This window comes from Trachemys scripta, chromosome 11, assembly GCF_013100865.1.
Source record: "Trachemys scripta elegans isolate TJP31775 chromosome 11, CAS_Tse_1.0, whole genome shotgun sequence".
Lineage (NCBI taxonomy): Eukaryota > Metazoa > Chordata > Testudines > Emydidae > Trachemys > Trachemys scripta.
Window position 1 is genome coordinate 26,110,918 of NC_048308.1, and position 23,355 is coordinate 26,134,272.

The 23,355-nt window shown below is 39.8% G+C and overlaps 1 protein-coding gene across 2 annotated transcripts in view; it reads right to left on the bottom strand.

The window, feature by feature from the left end:
* The window catches only part of STAM2 (signal transducing adaptor molecule 2), a 36,826-nt gene that overhangs the window by 6,955 nt on the left and 6,516 nt on the right, over nt 1–23,355 (bottom strand). The window contains exons 2-11 of one of the 2 annotated variants that reach the window (XM_034785400.1): nt 23,033–23,117; nt 18,958–19,033; nt 18,592–18,687; nt 9,734–9,880; nt 7,452–7,521; nt 6,428–6,548; nt 4,884–4,978; nt 3,468–3,550; nt 1,974–2,061; nt 39–93 (exon numbers count right to left, since the gene is read on the bottom strand). In XM_034785400.1, coding sequence (XP_034641291.1) covers nt 39–93; nt 1,974–2,061; nt 3,468–3,550; nt 4,884–4,978; nt 6,428–6,548; nt 7,452–7,521; nt 9,734–9,880; nt 18,592–18,687; nt 18,958–19,033; nt 23,033–23,117 — 916 coding nt within the window. Of the gene's footprint in view, nt 1–38; nt 94–1,973; nt 2,062–3,467; nt 3,551–4,883; nt 4,979–6,427; nt 6,618–7,451; nt 7,522–9,733; nt 9,881–18,591; nt 18,688–18,957; nt 19,034–23,032; nt 23,118–23,355 lie in introns of both variants that reach the window. The other variant, XM_034785399.1, reaches the window with a different exon arrangement.

Below are 23,355 nucleotides of genomic sequence, written 5' to 3' on the forward strand. Positions count from 1 at the left end.
TCCTTGTTTGAAAACACAAGAAAGAGATCATGGCTCACCTATCAATCTCCTCTAGTTTTTCATCTATCATAGGACCCATCTGTTGACAGATGTCTGTGAATACAAAAGTGTTAATATATTGTACAATTAAAACTTTAAGCCTAGCCCTGGGTAAGAATATATTTTAGCTGAATACACCCATATTAATGGAAAGAGTATAATATTTGTTTACTACCTAGTCTTTTTTTTTTAATTTGCTCTTAATTTTTAATATTGTAATTAAAGACAACCAATAATTTTCCAGTTATTCCAAAAGAGGAGGGGAATCAAGAATTAGTTTGCTATACAAACAGCATTGAAATTTCTCAAATAATCTTCTCAAAACTGCTGTATCTACATCTAATGAAAATCAATTACTTTAGAGCTACAGCACACCATAATACCACCAATGAAACTGCATATTGCATGACCTTTAGGAATTCATGCCGTGACACCAGAGATTTAAAAGTCACTAAATATATTGTGAAGGAAAGAATTACAATGTAAAATACACCTTTCATCTAATTTTTAAGTGTACGCTGTCCATTAAGGAAAGGATATTTAATAAGAGAAAATATGTTTATAAACCTATGGTATGCCCACACCTTAAATACTGCATGCAGTTTTGGTTGTTCCATCTCAAAAAAAGATATATTAGAATTGGAAAAGGTACAGAGACAGCCAATAAAAATGGAACAGCTTTCATATGAGGAGAAATTAAAAAGACGGGGGCTATTCAGAGGAGAAAAGAGACAACAAAAGAGGGATATGATAGAAATCTATAATATAATGAATAGTGTGGAGAAAGTGAATAAGGAAGTGTTATTTACCCCTTCACAAAACACATGAACCAGGGGTCACCCAATGAAATGAATAAGCAGCAGATTTAAAACAAAAATAAGGAAGTACTTCTTCATACAATGCACAGTCAACTTGTGGAACTCGTTGCCAGGGGGATGCTGTAAAGGCCAAAAGTATAACTGTGTTCAAAAAGAATTAGGTAAGTTCACAGAGGATAGCTCCATTGGGGCTATTAGCCGAGATGGACAGGGATAGAACCCCAGGCTCTGGGTGTCCCTAAACCTCTGACTGCCAGACGCTGGGATTGGATGACAGGGGATAAATCACTTGGTAAATTCCCATTATGTTAATTCCCTCTGAAGCATCTGGTACTGGCCATTGTCAGAAGACAAGATACTGGGCTAGACAGACCATTGGTGTAACCCAGTATGGCCATTCTCATGGTTTTTTCACAGTGATATAGTATTTTAAAACATCTATCCGACTATAGTTCGCCCAGTCTGAAGAAAGATTTAGTTGGGTTATATGCTCCCCCACCCTCTTAGCATAATTTCTCTAAGAACAGAAATGGCATCAATTTTTTCCTTCCTAGCACACACAAAAAAGATATTTTGATTAGTTTAGGGAATTTCTTTTTTTAATGTGTGCATGAACATGTTCATATGAGATACTCCAGGGGAAGCTCTTGACAGGCAGCGAACACATTTTCATATAGCATAACAGGATTTGAAAATAGCAAACACTATTACCAGTTTATTTACCCAGAGTCACTTGTTCCTCCGGGACAAATAGCTCCACCTCCAGCAGAGTTCTGACAGCACTCTGACAACATGGGTCCTTCAAAGTGATGTTGTCAGTGCCCTAACTTTCAGAGGCTGAGCAAGTCACTTATGCAATATATAACAATAATTCTGTTTAAGTAACAATTGCAGATTTTGGTCCCAACCATATATTAGCCTAACACCCCCCAAGACCCAAGCCCAACATATCTATTGGAGCCTTCTATCAGTACAGACCAAGAGCACTTTTACATTTAAAACCCAGAGACCTAGCAAATAAAATGAGAGAAACAAACAAAAACAAATTCTGTTTTTGTTATTGGCTGTAGAATGAGATACTAAAGTTAGCATATTTAGGAATACTCATAAGAATACCTTCTAAGTCTAGAAGATCTGGTGAATCAGGCTTTGCATCCGTAGGATCTATACTCTGAAGTACCTGCAGCGCTCTATCCATTTTATCCTGAATGACAGATAAAAGATTTTTAAAATGTAGTTATTTCTAAAACATAGCACAGAGTTCTCTAGTTTTCGTTTCAAAATGGAAAAATGCCTTTTTTATAAAGAGATCTAAACAAGATTTTTCTCCACTGTCTATTTTCACCAGTCAGCACAGAAAGATGTTGTGACAGCAGAGAAGTCACCCTAGCACACCTCTTTCAGTCAGGTGTGGTGCTGCAGCTTGGCTCTACTTGAGCTTCCCTTCACCTGGGTTATAAGCAAGTCCAGACAGACCTTTTTACCAAAGAACATCCCCTTCCAAGAGTCTCATTTATTAATGACAGTCCGAAGCGTAAGGCAGACCTTACTCAGATGCACCTGGGGACATTCATCATCTTGGGCTCAGTCCAACTACTTTTTCCTTCAGGAGATACTGTTTCCAGGCGCAGAAAGAAGTCTCTTTTTGGAACCCCTCCTAGTTCCTTCTATAGATTACTCCTTTTCAGTCCTTCCTGAATGAGCTTGCCCCTTCTCTCAGCTCATTCCCAATTGGTTGGTGGGGAAGGGGAGCCTTGCCCTGCCCTCTTTGCAAGGCTCCTGGCCCTGGACTCTTAAAGGTACAATGACAGGATTTCCTCCCCAGCACCACTAAATTCTGGGACTGCTTTCTCTCTACCCATATCCCCCTTAGGTCCTTATATCTATTGCTTTCAAACCTTAAAGGGCCACTACTGCCCTTAAGTGGCAGACTACCCCATCACAGATGTAAGGACTAATATTTTCATAAAACTTGTATAAAACACTTAACACCACATTTTGTATCCATTGAAAGTGTCTGTTTCCAGAACAAGATATGAGAAGGTACTAGTGGACTCAAGAGTGTTTAAGGCTAGACTGGCAACGCTCAAAGAGTATTGGAGATCCAAGCAGCCACATGTCAACCTTTCACACATCCTCTATACCTGTCAAAAAATGCATGTGTTCTGGAATGCTATATTCAGTGCTCTCCCAAAAGAGTTATTTTAAGGAAAAGGAAATCTGCAATTCCTCCCTCATACACAGACTGGCTGAGTGAGCGCTCTACTACTGCATTAATGGAAAAAGTGACTAACAGAAGCGTGTGGAAAAAATACAAGGAAGTCTAGTCACACATGAAACTATTGCATACCTTGTAGTTTAGTATATATTAGTTTCCGATACTTGCTGACTACATTCTTACTTATTTATCTATTTAGTCACTTCAATTATTAATGCCCTACATGACCTTTATAAGTATAGGTGTTCATCCTCCTGCACTCCCCATGGTTTTGTTGTGAACACTGAACTTTATTATTTATATGCTATTTTCTCTTTGTGTATGTATTTCTATATATTGTGTTTCATTATATGCAATATAAAAACAAACAAGTTTCTAAAATGATTGCATACCTCATCTATATAAACAGGTTCAGGTTCTGCTTTCTTAACTTCTTCTGTAGTATCTTCAGTAACAGGGGCTTTATCCACAGTAGCTAAGAGAACATGAATGTCAGTTCCTCTTCTTCATCTTTGTTACTATACTATCCTAAAAATATACCCTCCTATTCTCAAAAAACAAATATTCAACACTGCATAGTTTAATCTGTTTCCTTAGACCCGAGTACAAATACACTCTTTGATGTCAAAGAGAACTTAAAAAAAGCAAATGACTCCCAGAAAGTGATGCTCTTAGGTCTTCGAAGCAGGGAGAAAACATTGCATTACAGCAAAACAAATTCCAAGTTGATCAGTTTCTGAATGTGATAGGCTCTACTTGGAATTCAGTCCATTGTTCCTTGGACAAAGATCCAAAACTGTGAATCAGATTCCAGCAAGGGTACGTGTCTATTTGATCTCCACCAGTTTCGAAAACAACCCTATCACTCACACACATTTTATATCATGGAATTTTAAGATGCCTGTGTAAATGTTTAGAATTACTAACAGAGACAACGTGGGTGAGGTAATATCCTTTATTGGACCAACCTCTGTTGGTGAGAGAGACTTGTCTCTCTAATATCTTGTGACCAATATGGCTACAACAACACTGTATACATAGAGTTACTTCTGAAAGTACTGGTGTGAATCAAACTATCAATTTTTACCTTAAACTGAGTTAGGGTATGTCTATACTACCTGCCGGATCAGCGGGCAGCAATCGATCCAACAGGAGTCGATTTAACGCGTCTAGTCTAGACGCGATAAATCGACCCCCCCGAGCACTCTCCCGTCGACTGCCTGTACGAGAGGCGCAGGCAGAGTCCACGAAGGAGTGGCAGCAGTCGACTCACTGCAGTGAAGACACCGGTGAGTAGGTCTAAGTACGTCAACTTCAGTTCGTTATTCACGTAGCTGAAGTTGCATAACTTAGATCGATCCTCCCTCCCTCCCCCCTGCAGTAAAGACCAGGTCTTAGACATGAGCATGAATACAATTCAGTTTTAAACTCATGACTAATGGCACACAGAGTCCAAGCTATATTCCAGCAACAGTTTAGGTGGTAGGTTACTGGATTCAAATATAATTTGTTCTTCATGAGAGACTAGAGTACATAAAATAACAAAACCAGCTTTCTGTAACAGGAAAGTACAGTGGTTTAACAAAAAGGAGACAAAAACGGGTGAAAATCCTAGTTCCACTGAAACCAGAGGCAAAATTCCCACTGACTTAAATTGGGTCAGGATTCCATCCCTGGATTCTCTTCCTGGTATACTGCGTGACCCTGGGCAAGTCACTGTACTGAGGGATTAAAGAGAAGCCAAGTTGAATATTTCACTTGCCCACCTTTTTAAAGCATCACGTGGTAGATTTTAATATGCAACTTACCTGTCTCAGGTTCTTCATTTAAGTTAGAGGATACAAAGTTAGATGGGAATAGACCTACTCCTCTCTGATTTTCACCTTTCCACCAATTGGCATCACTGAGGAATTAAAATGTTTAATTAGAAAATTTTAAACATTCATACCATTAAAAGCTAAATTTACAAATAGATTCTAAATAGCTGGAGGTTCTTATTCCATCATTCGATCTTTCAGTTATTAAGGAGGTATTAGAAACCATAAGTGCTATTAATATAACGTTAATCATCAGCCCTCTAACTCAGGCAAAACTTCATCAATATCAGTGATAATGCCCAAATAAAGGCTGTGCGCCCCCTGGAGCAAATTGCTGAGTACCTTCTGCAAAGTGCACAGGAGTTGAGGGCTCAGAACAACTTGCGGGATCAGGCCTATAGGACCTACAATGTTCTGTGTTATTCTACTGTAGAGTACAGTAGTGGAGGCAATTCAAGTCAAAAGATACTGTCAACTTAGGAATTACACTCTGCCTGAAATTCACCCCCACACTGCAACTCAAAAATTAATGTTTATTTTCTTCAATTTTGTGCATTTGACAGCACTTTGTCTCAATACAGTCTGTTTCTCTGATTTATATGAGACTTTCACCCAGCAACAGAGGAGAGGAAAAGCATTTTTACAGACAGGAAAACTGTAGTAGTAACACACCAAAAATCAGCAGGATCATTCAGGGGAGATGTAGTGCTTGAAGCTTCTTTTAACTTGTCACAAATTTTGAGTTGACTGTGTCCCACTAACTGAACCTAAACATTGTACAATACTACACACATTGGGAAAAACAAGGCAGAGCTACAGTTTCTGCTCTAATGCCTACAAGCAGAAAAAGGAACAGTAAGTCACTGTTTGCTAAATAAGGACAACACTGGCAGAGAATTAACTTTTATTTTCCAGCTGAAGTCAGGGCAGTGGTGGTGGCAGCAGCAACAATGAAGAGTAAAATTAAAGAAGTCTATGACTGTCCCGTTAAGACTACATCCATAATTAGTCTGTAAAGCACTTGGATGATTTAAAAGGACAACATAACTGTTAAATATTGTCAATCATTTTGTACCTGAATAAATATGGACGCAGTCAGTAGCCAGGGCTTTCATCATTTCTAGATGGAGCTTGAATTTATTATATGCCATTACTGGATGTACAGTGCACTTTATGTCAGGGTCAAAAGCAAAAATCCTTGCCTCTAAGTACTTATAGACTAAAGACACAAACAGTACAGATCTAAACTGAAGACAAATGAAATGTGGATGTTAATAAAGGGCTCTGTTGACTTCAACAGAAGATCCATGCACAGGCAAGCTAAAAGTAATTGGAAGAAAAATGAGAGAGGCTTAGATATTATTAATTGGAAAGCAGTCCCAAGTGTAACGCATGGTGTAAAAGAAGGCAATATCAGGAGTCGTAGAAAGAAAAAAAATACAGTCAGGACACAGCTCATAAAGAACCAATTTAAACGTTCAAAGCCAACATCATGTTTCAATAGTAAAATACACCTTCATCTAAACACACTGTACCTGTCATCCAAAACGATGATAATTTCTCCACTTTTAAAGGTGAGCTCATTGTCCTCAACAGCTTCAAAGTCATACAGGGCTCGCACCTTCCTTAAGACCTTCTGATTGTTCTGTTGAATTTCTGCAGATGGGTATAAGGATTTAGTTTCCGTTTGCTGCTGTTTCTGCTCTTGCAGAGATAATTCAATAGCTACGGTTTGGAAAATAAAAAAAGTAAGTCTGTATATTTTATTATTTATGTATGAATAGTTTTAGTTTCTGAAACAAGAAAAGTGGAAGGCCAATTTCATATAATATATTTTAAAAATGAAGTGCACGATATAGATCTGTTTTTCAGATTAAAGGTATTTTGAATTCAAATTCCTTATTCTTAAACTTTTAACCTGTCTAAACTCCAATAAGTTTACTTAGCCCTGCAATTTGAAAGTTCAAAAGAAACTAGCCACGAACAAGTTCTGAAATATATTATAAAAGCAAACATGTTAATTACAATAGGAATTTCAAGTTCACTATAAGACAGCTTTCATGCTAAGACAGTGATGTTATTGATAATACCAGAAATCCGTATACAAATTCTTTGCTGTGTCATGTGAGTAAGGATATCTGCACAACATGAGAGCATAAAGAATAAAAACATTTTAAAGCCTCCATCTTTCAGAGTGGACAGATGGGGAGGGGAGGAAGAGAAGGGATGGGGCAGAAGGGAAGAGGAGATCAAGAGCTCTATAAAGAGGAGGAACAGCTGCAGTACAAGCAGTCCTTCCAAGGCCCATGCCAGTGGACTGCATATGGGTAATACCTCTTATCCACCTCCTCCTCCAAAGCTTTTTCAAAAACAGCATATTATTGTCTCCTGGCCTCCCACATCGTTATCACTTTCCATTCTGTGGAACAGTTTTCTCTGGGTACAGTTTTCTTTTTTAGTGGAAAATTTATGCATGTTAACAAAATGTGTTTCAGAGCACAAGTATAGAACACTTATAAGTGTTACATTTCTAACCAAAGGCTGTGACTAATAATTTACCTTTAGCTATATCTTCATCTTCTTTGTTTTTGCTTGATGATGCACCATTCTTGGCAACACTTGTGAGAGTCTGCAAATGAATTGGCAACAAGAATACAGCTATGTTTCAAGCAAAAAAGAAAGTTCTACAGTGCCTTTAAAGAAATGTATATGTAACAGTATTACATACTTACCTCGCCATCATTTCACGCCATCAAGTGGAGATTCCCTCCCCCCGCCCCCCTTTTTTAATTTACTCCCCACGGCTTCAGTTTTTGTGTGTTCTAGACACAAGGAAACCATTTATTACTATTTATTATTTCCACCCCTCTCTGCAGGACAGTATGCCCTCGGCCTCTCATACTCCCCACTGTTGCAATGCAATTCCCTCTAAGCACAGCAACAGCAGAGGAAGTCAACTAAACAGCATCTAGGTTAGGACTTACAGAAAGGAGAAAGACCTTTTTGTTGTGAGGACGAAGAGCCACCCTCCACCCCTACGAGCGTGGGGTGTGAGGGAGAAAGGAAGTAAAACTGGTCATCTGCTACATTAAAGAGATTAACAGGAAAAAAGCAAGGAGCATATACAACAGCGTGGGATTTTCCTTGAAGCTTTCATAAACCCTAGCAGAGAAGGGGCCTTGAGGCTCAGCAACAGTACATTCAGTGTAAGGCCCTAGCAATGATACTATTTCTCATGTATCAGAGGGGTAGCCGTGTTAGTCTGAATCTGTAAAAAGCAACAGAGGCTACCTTTATACCATCTTACAGCAAAAAAATTCCAGGACCAGACTCCAAAGAGAAACTGCTGAGCTCCAGTTCATTTGCAAATTTGACACCATCAGATCAGGATTAAACAAAGACTGTGAATGGCTTTCCAACTACAGAAGCAGTTTCTCCTCCCTTGGTGTTCACACCTCAACTGCTAGCACAGCACCTCACCCTCCCTGATTGAACTAACCTCGTTATCTCCATACTGATTTATACCTGCCTCTGGAGATTTCCATTACTTGCATCTGAAGAAGTGAGGTTCTTACCCACAAAAGCTTATGCTCCCAATACTTCTGTTAGTCTTAAAGGTGCCACAGGACCCTCTGTTGCTTTTTACTGTTTCTCATGAGTCCTAACAAACATTTTTTGCAAGAACAAATGTTAATGAACAATGAAACCTTCAATCTCACTTGTTTGTAGGGCAATGCATGAGGTAATGTAACTGAAACATTCAGCCTGTCAAGACCCAAACAAAAAATTTTATCCTCAAGAGAGACAATGAAGCGTAACTCGTTATCAGTAGTTCAGCAGTGCAAGCCTGGTCGAAGAACTCTCCATCCATGAATTCAAATCTTTGCCATATCTGTCATTTACAGCATATGCTTTTACCTCCAATTCCAGACTCTTAGTTTTGTTCTGACAAGTCCCAGCTGGCTAGCAGACAAAAAGCACCTCCCTCAATGTTAAGTAGGGCAAGATTCAAAGTTCATGGAATTATTGTATGCAGCACACAATACTTTGTCTTTTTGTTTAGGGATTATTCTAGCCAAATTCTGGAATGTACCATACACCTATTATCCAGAGAACTAGCCATACTAGCTATAAGAGATACCAGGATAGATACCAGGTAGCCCCATCACGCAGAGGAAGGGCAATTCCTGAAATGAAAGGATGGTTGTGTGGTTAAGAAACAGGACAGGGACTTAGGAGATCTGTTTCCAGCTCTGCAACAGATTAAACGCATCTGGTAGATCACTTGACCTCTCCGTGCCTCAGCTCCCCATCTGGACAACAGGGATAACAATACTCATCTCATGGGGCATCATGAGGAGAAATAAGTTAACGTGTGAGGTGTTCAAATAGTCACCTTTGGTGCTACAGAAACACCTAGAAAGTGCACTGTAGGGAGGACTCACAACAGGCAAGGCATTTAAATTCAAGCTACTGGACACCTCAGAAAAGTTTTGACTTAGTCTGGGATGGTCAGGCATCAGGTGCCACTCCAGTTTCCACAGTGGCAGCATGCAGCACAACTTAGTCATCCGCTCATACATTCTGAAGGCAGGAAAGAAGTAAAAGAGCAAAATGAACAGATGTGTGCCTGGTTGTGGAAGGGAGAAGGTCACTCCTAAACTGGGACCCAAAGGTACCTCTGGTTTTATAACCTGCTCTTTAAACAGCAACAGAAAGATGTCATTTCAATAGATTATTGGTCTCTTATCCCCATATTCATAACACAAGCACATCATTAGAAATCTAATATAAAAAAAGTCTTTTGGCATGTGTCAGATCAGAATTATATCTGTCATTACCTGAGATCCAGCTGTAGGAAAAGTTACTCCCTCTTCTTTAAGAGATTTAATAGTTGCAGATATTAAGCTAAATTGAGGGTCCTTTTGAAAATCTTCTGACCACTCCATCATTAAAGCTTTTAGCTTTTCACAAACTTTAGGATGAGCCTATAAGACAAAGTTAAATAATAACTGTGTAAAGTGGGATGTTTATAGACATAAAAAGTGCAGAAATCACTATATGCCAATAATTCAAAACCCTGTAACGTAAAAGGAGATTCAACAACTTTATGTGAGTGTTTATTATGATTGTATATGATGTTGCCATGTCTTAAATAGTGCATTATATCTTACAAAAAAGAGTATTATACATATAGGTCTAGAGCCTGGAAGTGCAGCATGGACCTTTTCTACCACCAATGGATTCTGGTATCACAACCAGCATATCTAGCTCCTGGAGGATCAATATAGGATGATACCTCCAGTAGCACAGAGCCAGCACAGCAGCTCCAACACCAGCTCCAACTCTCAAACTGGGGGTTGCAAGGCTTTTAGATGGGGGGGGGTTGCGAGCTGTCAATCTCCACTCCAAACCCTGCTTTGCTCCAGCATTTATAATGGTGTTAAACATATTTAAAAAAGTGTTTTTAATTTATGGGGGGGGAGTCGCACTCAGAGGCTTGCTATGTGAAAGGTCACCAGTAAAAACATTTGAGAGCCACTGTCCTATACCATATTCCCTCTAATGCAAAGTAGGGGGCATCGCTGTGTCCCCCCAACAGTCTACTGAAATGTGGCTACTGTTTTTGTCTCATGTTTGTTATACAACAAATCTCAAAAGCTCTAAATTTTTCACAGAACGATGTTCTCCAGCCAGCCGTACTCACTATATAATGCAATAGGCCTGTGACTTTTTATACAAACATTAAACATACACCAGGCATAAGACATAAGGTAAGAGAACATACTGAAAACCCTAACTAAACTCCTATACAAAATCTGAAGAAAACATAAGGAGGTGAGATCTTTAGAACCGGTGTTGTTCAGAGACAAATGCAAAATTTAAGGTGGCAAAAATTCACCTTTGCACTTTTAGAACCACTAAAATAGAACAGATACAATCCAGATAAATAATCCTCAGGACAAAGAAGAAATAGAACACCACAAACTGCAACCCCCAAAAACAGCATGTATAAATGTAAGTCTACAATACAAAACCTGTAGTACTTAAAGATAAGAGCACAGCACCTTTCTAAATCATTGCATGTCTCAGGGTATGTCTACACAGCACTTAAAAATTCCCAGCTGTCCAATGCCAGCTGGATCAGGATCGTGGGGTTCAGGCTAAGGGTAGGTCTATACAGCAATGCAAGCCCAGACTCTGTGCGCTGTCCCTGGGGCTGCACGTGCAGAGGTGCCCAGGCAGACTACACTGTGAGGGCAGCCCAAAATTTTCCTGCAACCTCCTGTGGATCCCTTATCCCTGCCTCCCAGGGTGCAGCAGGAGCAGGGATCCCTGGGGGGTGCTGGAGCACACTGCACAAAAGCCCCAGGGATAAATTTCACTGCTCCACAGCCAGGCCGCGGGGAGAGGTGGGGGGAGAGGCATATGTTTTTCCTCCAAAACCTACATTTTATGTCAAACAAACAAAAAGACAAAAAAACAACCAAACAAAAACACCTTCATTGAATGTCCCATTTTTAAAAGAATTGCAAAGTTTCATTTTAATAGTGTGACAGCCCTGGAGACTGATGTCCTAATTATCCTCAGAACAGGTGCACATGGGCATTTTCCTGCCAGTGTGACTCAGCGTAGAGGTGGAGAGCCCAATTCTCAGATTAGATGGTAGTTCACTATAAAGCCTTCTCAAACTGCAGTCATTCTACTGAGACACCCACCAAAAGAGCTAATGTATTCATGTGCTCCTTATGGGCACCTTAGTCCCACCAATAGCACCATTACAGTTAGGAAACAGGGTGTGCAGTAGTTTTCCCACAGTGCAACACATTTGTAGGGCTAGAGTGTCGGCACCAGGGGAGAGGGACGGGCGCTAGACACTCTGGGATAGGGTTACTTTGACTCAGGTTTGTGCACTGCAGTGTGGACACCAGAACCCTAAGTTCAAGCATGGGTCAGAAAATCCTTGACCTATGGTTAAAAATGCAGTGTGAGGCTCAAGCCCAGGGTTCCCAACACACGTTCGCTGACTCAAGTTCCACTACCGTAGGCTTATATTGTTGTGTAGACATACCCTAACGGGCTCTTTAATTGCGGTGCAGAAATTCGGGCTCTAAGACCCTGTGAAGTGAGAGGGTCCCAGAGCTCAGGCAGCCCGAGCCCAACTATCTACACTTCACTTAAACAGACCCTTAGCCCCAGTCAGCTGGCACAGACCAGCCGCGGGTGTAATTGCCATGTAGACATACCCTCAAAGACCTCAGATTAGTTAGTGGAATTTGCTTTAATCTTGAAAAAATTATTCACTTTATCTAACAGTGTTCCAATGGCTCTGTTCTTAAAGGATCTTCATATGATAAAGGGACCAGTTCTGAAGCCCTTCAGCCTCTCTCACAAGACAGCCAAGATCCTCAGATGCTGTAAGTCAGCATAGTTCCATTAACCTTAATGAAGCTATGCCAATTTACACCAGCCAAGAACCTGGACCTGAGTTTGCAAGCCACATGCAAAAAGCAAGTCATCACCAGACAGTATTTCTCTCCTATAACACTACTAAAGAGAATGCTCCAGAATACACTATAAATATAACTTAATAACAGTGTTATCACAAGATTAACAGAAACTTAGTCTTAATCCTCAAACATTTATCTGCTATAATGAAGTTACTTGTTCCTCCAGAGAAACCTCTTTAAGATGTTCAATAATCAGCACGAGGATATTTCCAGTGAAAAGCAGCCCTGGGATAGTTTTCTTAAGGAAGAAAGGAAGACGACTACCATTTGCCAGGAAAAGGTGCAAGTCTTCTGATGCTCTTTTTCATTCTTACGACCTATTCTTATGAAGGGATGAAGAGACAGTGGGGGAGAATGGGGACTTTCTCAATCACCTGGTGATCAACATCCCTAGGTAGACCCAGTTCTTCAACAGAATTAGAGGGATCATTTCTCAACTACAAGTGCTGTCTTAACAGACTATGAAGGACAAATCATCTCGGCAACAAGGGGATGGGTTGGGGAAGAGGACAATGCAGACTTCGATACTTATTACTCCTTTTGTTCCTTCCTAAAGTGTAAACCATAGGAAATTTTGTCAGAAGGAAGAAACAGCAGAGATCATTCTAATATGATATGGAAGACCAGTTTGCACTAAACATCCAGATGATGGATAATGATGGAATCTGATAGAGTAACTTCAAACCACCATCTCTCCAAAGCATCCTGAGGAGCAAGAAATGAAAATGAAATAAAAAAATAAAAGAAAAAGATCGAAGAGTTGGTGGTCATGGGCTGAAGATCTCCAATTCCATAATTCACCATAAAACTTTTCTCTTTTATGCCTCATAACCAATACCTCTTCCTGAATAAGGGCAGCAAACATAGGAATTGCCAAACTGGATCCCTCTAATCCAGTATTCTGTCTCCAGCAGTGCCCAGTACAACATGTTTCAGATGAACGGGGGGCGGGAGGGAGGGAGGCGCGGAGGAAGGAAAGGGGGTGAGCAGATGTGAGATAATCTGCCCTCCTGCTCCTCTAATCCCCAACTGAGATCGGCTTAAATTCTGAAGCATAAAGTTTAACATCCCTTTCAACAAATTGTTAGCACTAAATACTCTGGATATTCTTGTTACCCATATAAATTTTCAAACTCTTTTTCGGTTTTGCTAAATTTTTGGCCTCACTGCAATAACCTGTGGCATAGTTTCAGTCTAATCATGCTTTGTGTCAAAGTAATTTCATTGACTGTCCTTTTGTTCTCATGTTGTGAGACAGCATGAACAGAATTCCCAACCTCCCTTCTCTATGCCATTCATCATTTTATATACCTATGTCCTTATTTGTCTCCTTTCTAAAAAGAACAATCCCAATCTCTTTTCATAGTAGAGTTTTCCCATGTTTCTAGTCATTTTCAATGATGTTCTCTAAGCCCTCTCCTCCAAATTATGAGCTATCAAAGACTTCTACCAAATTAATGAGACACTATTTCTCTTTGCAGGAACCATGCTGATTAGGTTATATGAGGTCCAGGCATTTTATTATTCTATTTTTAATGGTCATGTCAACCACTTTACCAGGTACAGATATATGGCACTCTGGTATTTAATATCTCAGATCACCCACAGCCTTTTTTAAATAGAGGTAAAACATTTGCTATCCTCCAATCCTCTGTTTCAGTTGCTTTTTTTTAAAAATAAGATTGCATACTTTTGTTAGCAGCTCAGACACTTCATTCTTGGGCTTCTTCAGAACTCATGGAGGTACCATCTGGACCCTATTACTTATTGCTTTTTAAATTATCAATTTGTTCCATTATCTCTTCTAATGCCTCAATTTCTGATAATCCCTCACATTTTAAAAAATACTAAACAGATCTGGGGTTTGGAAACTTTCCAACAGTCTATGTGGTGAAGACTGAGTCATTTAGCTTCTCAGCAAAATCCTTAGCTTTCTTAATTACTCCTTTTAACACCTGGTGATCCACTTGACCCACCAATTATTTCACCAGGCTTCGTGATTCTGACATACTAGAATTTCTTGCAGGGTGAATAAAAATCGGATTTTTTTTTATTAAAAACGGTTTTATTTAAATTGGATTTTTTTGATAAAATGCTTTTTGAGGAAAAAACCTATCTAAAGATAGTTTTAATTAAGATACATTATAGCTCAAAGATATCTCATCATGGAATAGGGATTATAAATTCTAATTCTATAGTACGAGACAATTATTCATGTAACGTAATGAAAAGTTTTGTAAATGGAGTTCCAATAGTACATGGATTAGGGACCCAATCTTATGGGGTTCCAGGGGCTTCAGTATAGATTATTTAGGTTAAACTTTCTATCTACCCAATTGGACTCAGTGCTCAATCTAGAAGATGCCATCAGAGATGCTTAGTTTTGCAGTTCTCAAACTGTGGATTTGTGTCTCCAGAGATAACATGCTTGTTAACAGCAAAAATGTTTTTAAATAAATAAATAAATATATAACGGTGAGAAATAACAGACCTCAACCCTATTGTCCCTCTGCAAATTTGTACACAGAGTCAATCCCTTAGATCTGGACAAGAAGAAGAAGTCTGGAGATAAATGTGAGAAGGGAGGATAGGCAGTAGAAACAAAAGTGAAACTGTTTGACTAGCATATTCCAGAAGTCTTGAGGTCTTTCTGAGTGTAGCCTTCACTGATCTGAGCTCTCTCACTAGAAGGGAAAAACCTATAACGGCAGGCCGTAAAAAGACCCAGTTTGGGAATATTTTAATGAAGTTCCTCTACCTGTGGGTAAGACAGACATGTGTGCAAAATGTCTTACCCGACATTGGTTACCCGAATGAAACAACATCATGAGAAGTGTTCCTTCTCAGGAGGAAGCTGCCTTGAAGATGATGAAAGGAACATCTTCAGGTTGGTGAACTTTTTTATTTCATACTTCTTTCTTAAGGACTGCCTGTCTTCCTTCTGGACTATTCTTGAATTCTCATGTTTGAGCAAAAAATATAGTTGTTACTCTATGGTACTATCATTTTAGATGCAGTTGTGATAAAAAATAAATAGCTGAAATAGGCAGATCTTCCTTTTACAATTTCACCTTTAAAGTAGTACTGAGTGTCAGTGAATGCAATGAGTAATACTAAATGAGCAGTTTGGTAATAATAATTAAATAACTGCATTGACTTATTTTGTTTAGGAGAATCCATCCTCAACATACAGGATTCTGAAGACTATCCACCTTCAAGATTACTATCATTTTTTATAGTTTCAGAGTTATCTGCCAATAATAGTGTTTCAGTCACATCATGTATGTCACATAACCACAGTATATCACTTGTAGCAAAAAAAAAAAAACAACCACAGATAAGTTTGTGATGAGAACCAGATTACAAAAAGAGGTAATTGATGAAAAAATTGCCTAGTTTGTTTATGCAACAAACTTTCCTTTCTGTTTGAAAACCCACACTTCATTAACATGGTTCAGTCATTAAGACAGTCCACCCAACAGAGCAGATGTCGCAGGCAAATTGCTGGATAAAGCGTATAAATTGTTAACCTGAGTCTTGATGGGTGGAGCAATGTCCACAATGATCCTGTTTATGTGCTTGTGTGAAAACGGAAGGGAATGTCTTCCTTACAGAAACAACTGATACATCAGGAAATACACACTCAGCAGAATACTTACAAGAAGTAGCAGTAAAAGTTATAACAAACTGTGAAAAAATTCAAATGTCCAGTATGCAGCTTGGTCACACACAATGCCGCAAATGTATCCAAGACGAGAAGAAATTATTTAGAAGAGAGTCCCAAGCTAATAACATACGGTTGCAGTGCTCATTTGATGCACCTCCTAGCAAAAGACTTCAGTGTTCCAGAAATAAAGGCTAATGATGTTGAAATTGCAAGATACTTCTGTAACAACCACTTTGCAGCAGCTGCTCTGAAAAAATTGGGAGGAACCAAGCTAACTCTCCCACAAGATGTGCAATGGAACTCAGTAGTAGACTGTTTTGAGCACTATATCAAGAACTGGCCTAATGCGATGACAGTTTGTGAACAAAATCGTGAAAATATAGATGGCCTGGTCACAGCCAAAGTTCTCAGCATTGGGCTTAAGAGAAATGTTGAACACATGCTGAGTACCCTGAAGCCTATTTCTGTAGCCTTAAACAAAATGCAGGGAAATAGCTTTATTGCTGACACTGTTGCAACTTGGAAGGAACCGAGTGAGATCTTAAAAAGAGAAATATGCAATGAAAAGTTAAATTACAAGCATTAAAAAAACGAATGGGACAAACACCATCTCCAGCTCATTTTCTTGCATATATTCTCTATACTCAGTACCAGGGTCAAACCTTAATGGCTGAAGAAGAGGAGTTGGCTATGACATGGACATCCAGCAATCATCCCTCCATAATGCCAACTATAATAAACTTCAGAGCTAAGGGTGAACCATTCAAGAAATATATGTTTGCTGATGTTTTAAAGAAAGTCACACCAGTGAACTGGTGGAAGTCACTTAAGCACTTGGATTCAGAGACTGTTGAAGTGATAATCTCACTTTTAACAGCAGTAGCGTCTTCTGATGGTGTAGAAAGAATATTTTCTTCCTTTGGACTAATTCATTCCAAATTGAGAAATTGATTGGGACCTGAAAAAGCAGGAAAGCTTGTTTTCCTTTTCCAGATTATGAACAGGAAAATGAAGGTGAAGACAACTGAGTTAGCTGCAGAAGCCAATATTTTAAGATTGGCTGACATACTCAATTTAATATTTTTTTTAAATGTCATTTAACTATTTTAGTTAATTAACAAAAACAAACCTGATTTTAAAAAACCTGAATGTTTAACTAAATTCAAAAATTCATATGCTTGTTTTATTAAAATATTGTATGTTTGCTGTTTAAGAAAAAATCCAGAATACATAACGTTGTTGTTTTAGTTAAATAAAACAATTTAAATGTCTGTCTGCTGATGTTCTCCTCCTAATACAGCATGGCAAGAAAATCCTCCAATATTAATGATCAACCTGTTGAATCAGAGATATTTATGAAGTCATTGGGAGGTGAATTATCTGCTTCAATTACCTTTGGTAAATGAAATAACTAAACAATCATTCATTTTCTGATATAGCTGTAAAACTAATCTGAAAAGTTTTCAAAATAAATCACTTTAAAAATGTATAGTATGTACCTTCTAAAAATGAAACCTACATCTATCTTTGAGTGTGAAGAATATGTATTAAGGTTATACCAACCAACAAGAATGCACTTTTATGTAGAAATCCATGATTAAATCAAATCTTCCTGACTAGTGATTTAAATCATGACTGAAAACAATGATTTAAATTAAATCCACCCTGATTTCTTGTTTTTAAATATTTACCTATTTGCTCTTTGAAATCCATTTTTAGCCCTTACAGCTTCTCTCTTACCTAGTGCCATCTAGAATTTGAGTTTGTGCTGAATGGCATTACGGGAGTTATAGTCTTCAAAATATGGAAATCTGTTGGACTTGAATAGTCTCTTGAACCTTGCCATATTGGCTTACATCTTCCTTTCCTGTTTCTTTTTTGTTAGGATTGTGTGTGCCTTTTGAGATGGAGAAAATCTAATGAAGGCTTTCTACTTCTCAAAGTAAGCTTAAACATTTACTATTGTTGACCTAAACATTTTTAGGTTAGTGAATTTGAATTTATGAATTTATTCCCACTTAGGGTGACCAGATGTCCCGATTTTATAGGGACAGTCCTGATTTTTGGGTCTTTTTCTTATATAGGCTCCTATTACCCTCCACCCCCATCCTGATTTTTCACACTTGCTGTCTGGTCACCCTATTCCCACTCAAGCAAAAGATAGTTTCTTCAAGTAGGGGAGACCTCAACATTACCAAGTTTAGCAAGATTCCATAAATTTTTGTTAAGATTCCCATAGTAACTAGTAATTAGTAACTGTGATTTAAGTCATAACCTTTGATATCGGCAAGAGTCACTGCCTTAGCATTTCCCCCCCGCAAATGAAAGCATTCACAGATTTCAGTGATAAGTAAGAGGTCAGTCAGTTGTATTTTCAAATGCATCAGAATTGGAAAATGTTATTTATAGCATATAAACTAGGCTTTATCACAAACGTACTGAGAGCGCAAAGCAAAACCATATCAAGAATTTAATCCATTCTTATTATATTAAGTATATTTAGTAAGTTATAACACATTACCTTATTTATTATACCACGTACTTCACTTGCAAAATCACGGGAACATATTTCTAAGTGAAAAATCTTTCCACAGTTTGACACACAGGCTCCTAGCAGCTGACAACAGAAATAAAATTGCAAAAAAGTTGAAGACAGCAATGGCAGTGATTTGTCCAAAACACGAGTGTTTGTTGTTCAAAAAAAAAAAAAAAAAAAAAGAGTGAGTAATAAGGGCTAAATTCCACCTTTAAATAAGCATGCCAACTCCCAACAACTTGATCTGGAATTAAATAGGTGTATTCATGGACAGAGTTTGGCCATAATGGTTGCTTGAATACAGAAAGATATAGACGTTAAGTTCCGCAAAATAATGTATAGTCTACTTACCGTTAGTGCTTGCAAAGCAACATGTGGAACCTTATGATTTACTCTTTTCATTGTGGCTTTAAGGCAATCTTTTGCTCTAGAAGAGAATTAAGAAAATATCGGTGATATTATAGTATAGTTTAGTCACTGTGAATTGCAAATTAAATTGCAATTCACCACGTAGTTAGCATCCAGGGAAGTTAAGTCAGCCAATGAAACGTACGATACAAGTTTTAAAAGCTAGCAATTTAGCCAACCCAAAACTCGAGTTTTCCGTAACAGTGCAAGCTTTGGAATTACCACCAATGGCTGGAGAGACAACCACTTGAAGGAGATGGACCTGAAGTAGACAACAAGGAAGAAGATCCTCTACACTAAGAAGCAATTGCCCTGTTTTAAAAAGTACACATTGTCTAGATATCAAGGTGAATAAAAACAACGATTTTTTAAAATGTAAATCTTATTTACATGTTGTTAGCTCTTTATACCTATTTTAGAGTCAACTTGCTGAAGCAGCTGTTTTGTACTTTTTTTTATTTCTTAAATGTTGGAAAGTTTTCAGATTTTATATATTTTTATTTTCAAGTAAGAAGTTTCAGTTAAAATGCTCATCTATCCTGAAAAAGTAAGTCCAGAACTTCATTAACATTCTTACAGTGAAAACACCACAAATACAAAATTTATAAGCAAGCAGCCCATGATATATTTGCAAACGAACAACTCCTTTGATATACTGAATTTCAACAGAAACATTTCAACTTTCTGAACCTATCAGGCTATATTCCTCAATCAGGATTGCAGTTTGAAATCAGTGGGGTGAGAAGCCTCACTTTAATCTATTTTTGAAAAACTGGGCCTATGGTAGATAGAGACCACAATAACTTTGTTAGTGTATGGAAAGTCTAAACAACTTTTTATTATCAACACAAGCAGTTTTGTTTTAAAATGACAAATATTTTATACCACTGAATGAGAAGAGTTAAAATACAACTATAGCTCCAAGGTTGCATACACTTAGGCACATGCTTGACTTTAACTTTAACAGAAGACATAGGCTTACTTTTAAGAGTAATTCAATAAAGCGCATACCTGTTTAAGTGTTTACTGTATCAGGGCCTTGATGTTCAATATTTTGTTTTTTGCCTATAGCAGTTTTGTAAACTTCAAATAAGATAACCCTATCATATTTGCACAATCAAAAAAGAGGACACGGGGGGAGGCCTGCTCCAGCCCCGCTCCTGCCCTGCCCCCATCCACTCCCTCCCACTTCCCACCCCCTGACTGCCCTCCTCAGAACCCCCAACCCCCCCCGCTCCTTGTCCCCTGATTGCCCCCTTCTGGGACCCCTGCCACTAACTGCCCCCTAGGACTCCACCCCCTATATAAGCCTCCCTGCTTCTTGTTCCCTGACTGCCCCCTCCTGAGAACCCCCCACCCTAACTGCCCCCCTAGGACCCTACTTGTCCCCTGACTGCTCTGACCCTTATCCACACCCCCACCCCATAGTCACACCCCCACCCCCAGACAGACCCCCGGGACTCCCATGCCCTATCCAACTGCTCCCAGCCCACTGACAGGACCCCAGAACTCCCGACCTATCCAACGCCCTCTGCTCCCTGCCTGCCTCGACCCCTCTCCACACCCCTGCCCCCGCCAGTCCCCCCAGAACCCCCGACCCATCTAACCCCCCCTGCTCCCTGTCCCTGACTGTCCCAACCCCACTCCACACCCCTGCCCGACAGCCCCCCCCCAAACTCCCGACCCGTCCAACCCCCCCCCTCCGTCCCCTGACCAGGGCCAGCTTTAACAAGAGCCCAGGAGTCGGGCTGCGCTCCGGACGGAGTCACGGGGCTTGGAGCTGGGCTGGAGGTGCTCGGCCAGGGACGGGCCGGCCACCCTGGGACCTGAGCCGGGCTGGAGCCGCTGGGGCTGGGGCCGCCGCCCAGGGGCCTGAGCTGGCCCGGAGCAGCCAGGGCCTAGCCGGCGCACTCGGCCGGAACCGGAGCCGCTGCCGCTGGGGCCGGGCCGGCACACTCAGCCAGAACCGGACACTGGGGCCAGGCCAGCGCGCTCAGCCGCAACTGGGGCTGGTGCCCCAGGGCCCGATGCCTCAGGGCCCGAGCCGGGCCGGAGCCGCTGGGGTCAGCCGGGACCGGAGCCGCTTGACCGGGGCCAGACTGGGCTGCGCCGCGCCTCCCCAGAGCCCTCCTCCTCGCGTCCCCCCCGCCCCAGCTTACCTGCTGCTGCCCACCTGCCCCTGCTTCTTTTCAGACTTCCCGTGAACATCTGATTCGCGGGAGGCAGGGGAGGGGGAGGAGCAGGGGGGGCGGAGCGTTGAGGGGAGGGGGAGGGAAGACAGTTGCGGGGTCGGGGGCGTGCTAAGGCTGCAGGGGATGGGGGGAGCCAAGAAGGGGCTTTGACTGCCGAACGGTGCCGCTTTTCGATTTATAAATAGCCGACCGGGGGGAAATCCCGGACATTTTTAGAAATCCCCCCCCAGACAGCTATTTATAGATCGAAAAGCCGGACATGTCTGGGGAAATCCGGACATATGGTAGCCCTAAAATAAGATGTATGTCATCAGTAGTGGCATTAAAAAACCCACATCATATATACTTTAGCTTGCTATAGATTTTAATCTACAATTACAATAGCACTAATTCTGAAGTCAGTTTTTAAACAGCTTCAACATGATTAAAACAGTGGGTTTTTTCCAACAAAAGAAATTTAAATCATTCTAACCCAACAACTGTACAAAAATCATTTGGCATGTACAAGGATGGATATTAAAAGTGTTAAGGAAAAAAGTTTAGACTTGTTTTTCTCAAAGGCTAAGGAGTCCAAAACATTTGTCTAATTGTGGGAAATCATGAGGACAGAAGAGCTTTATCAAATTAAAGGTTGCACTCCTGTACCCTAGGGGAGGTAATGGCAAAATCACCCCTTCGCCCCCCAAAAAAGGCAGTTTAAGTGCTGTCAGTGGTTACATCTAGTCCAACCCTCCCAATTTTTGTTCATAACTAAAATTTCATTATTTTTAACAGTCCACACAAACAAGAGACTCTGACCAGCGTGTGGTGTCACATATACAGAGAAAAATAATGGTTTTTTTTAAATCATTTTTAGTTCAGTAATCTTAAACTTAAGCATTATTTTTAACTGTAGGTAAAAAAAGATTTCAGACAGATAAGATTTCTATGTTGATAGTTAGACAAATGCAAAGATAACTACATTATAAAAATGAGTTATCCTTGACTGATAAAAGTCAGCCAATCTAGAGGCAAAGATCAGCAGTTACATTTGACTATTATAGGACGGTTGAATTACTTCTTGTGTTTAAATGTAATTAATGTACCAAGTCCATTTTGATCTTGACCCCACTCTTTTCCATGTTGACCTCCATCCATCTTACACGTCCCTGTAACACATATACACTAAGGGCTTGTCTACACTGGCAATTAACAGTGCTGCAACTTTCTTGCTCAGGGGTGTAAAAAAACACCCCCCTGCACGCAGCAAGCTGCAGCACTGTAAAGCGCCAGTGTAAACAGCGCCCCCAGTACTGGTAGCTGACTCCCTCATTGAGGTGGGTTTTTTAGAGTGCTGGGAGAGAGCTGCGCCGCGACCACACAAGGCATGTTAAAGCAGCGTTGCCAGTGTAGACTACCCCTAATTTTTCATCATAGGTAACTTTCCAATTTAGACAAGTTTCTGCAATGAATCTAGTTGTACTTTCTCCTCCTGGCCTGGATGCTTCAGTAATTTCATGCTCTCCCATTTATCATGAATAACTCGATTTACTGTGCAATACTGCATAAAAATTGGAATGAGTCCAGCGTACACCAATTACTCTGCTGAAAATCCTGTTGGAAGAAACTTCAATCAGGTTCATAACTTCTTCTCGGAGCACTTTAAAGCCAACCATGGTCATTGTTAGTAATGTTTACGAAAGTGTTTATTGATCATATTACTTTCTGCATAGGTGACTCAGATACACATTTTAGGAAGCTCCAGTCCTCTAACAGTGGTGCACGTTGTGTTGGGTTTTTTTAAGTGAATGTGGAGAAAGACATTGTGAAGCTGAAACGCATCTTACCCATTAGGAGTACTTCCAACTTTGTCACATATATCCATAATAAGACCCCAGTCCTCACTGGTATTGTATTCATTTGTGGCTTTTTCTACAAAGAAAAAGATAGACTTTAGATTTATAATTTGGTGAACTAGCTCCTTTCAGAATATGACAGAACCACCATTTTATATATAAATAATTAAAAGAACAATGTCTTTTCTAAATCAATGCTAACATTTACTAATTTCTAAAAACAGCTTTAAATCCCTGTTTGCATTTATAGGTAGTATTTTATGATATACCCAAGACACTTTATATTATGAAGCAAGATGAATAAGTATGATTAG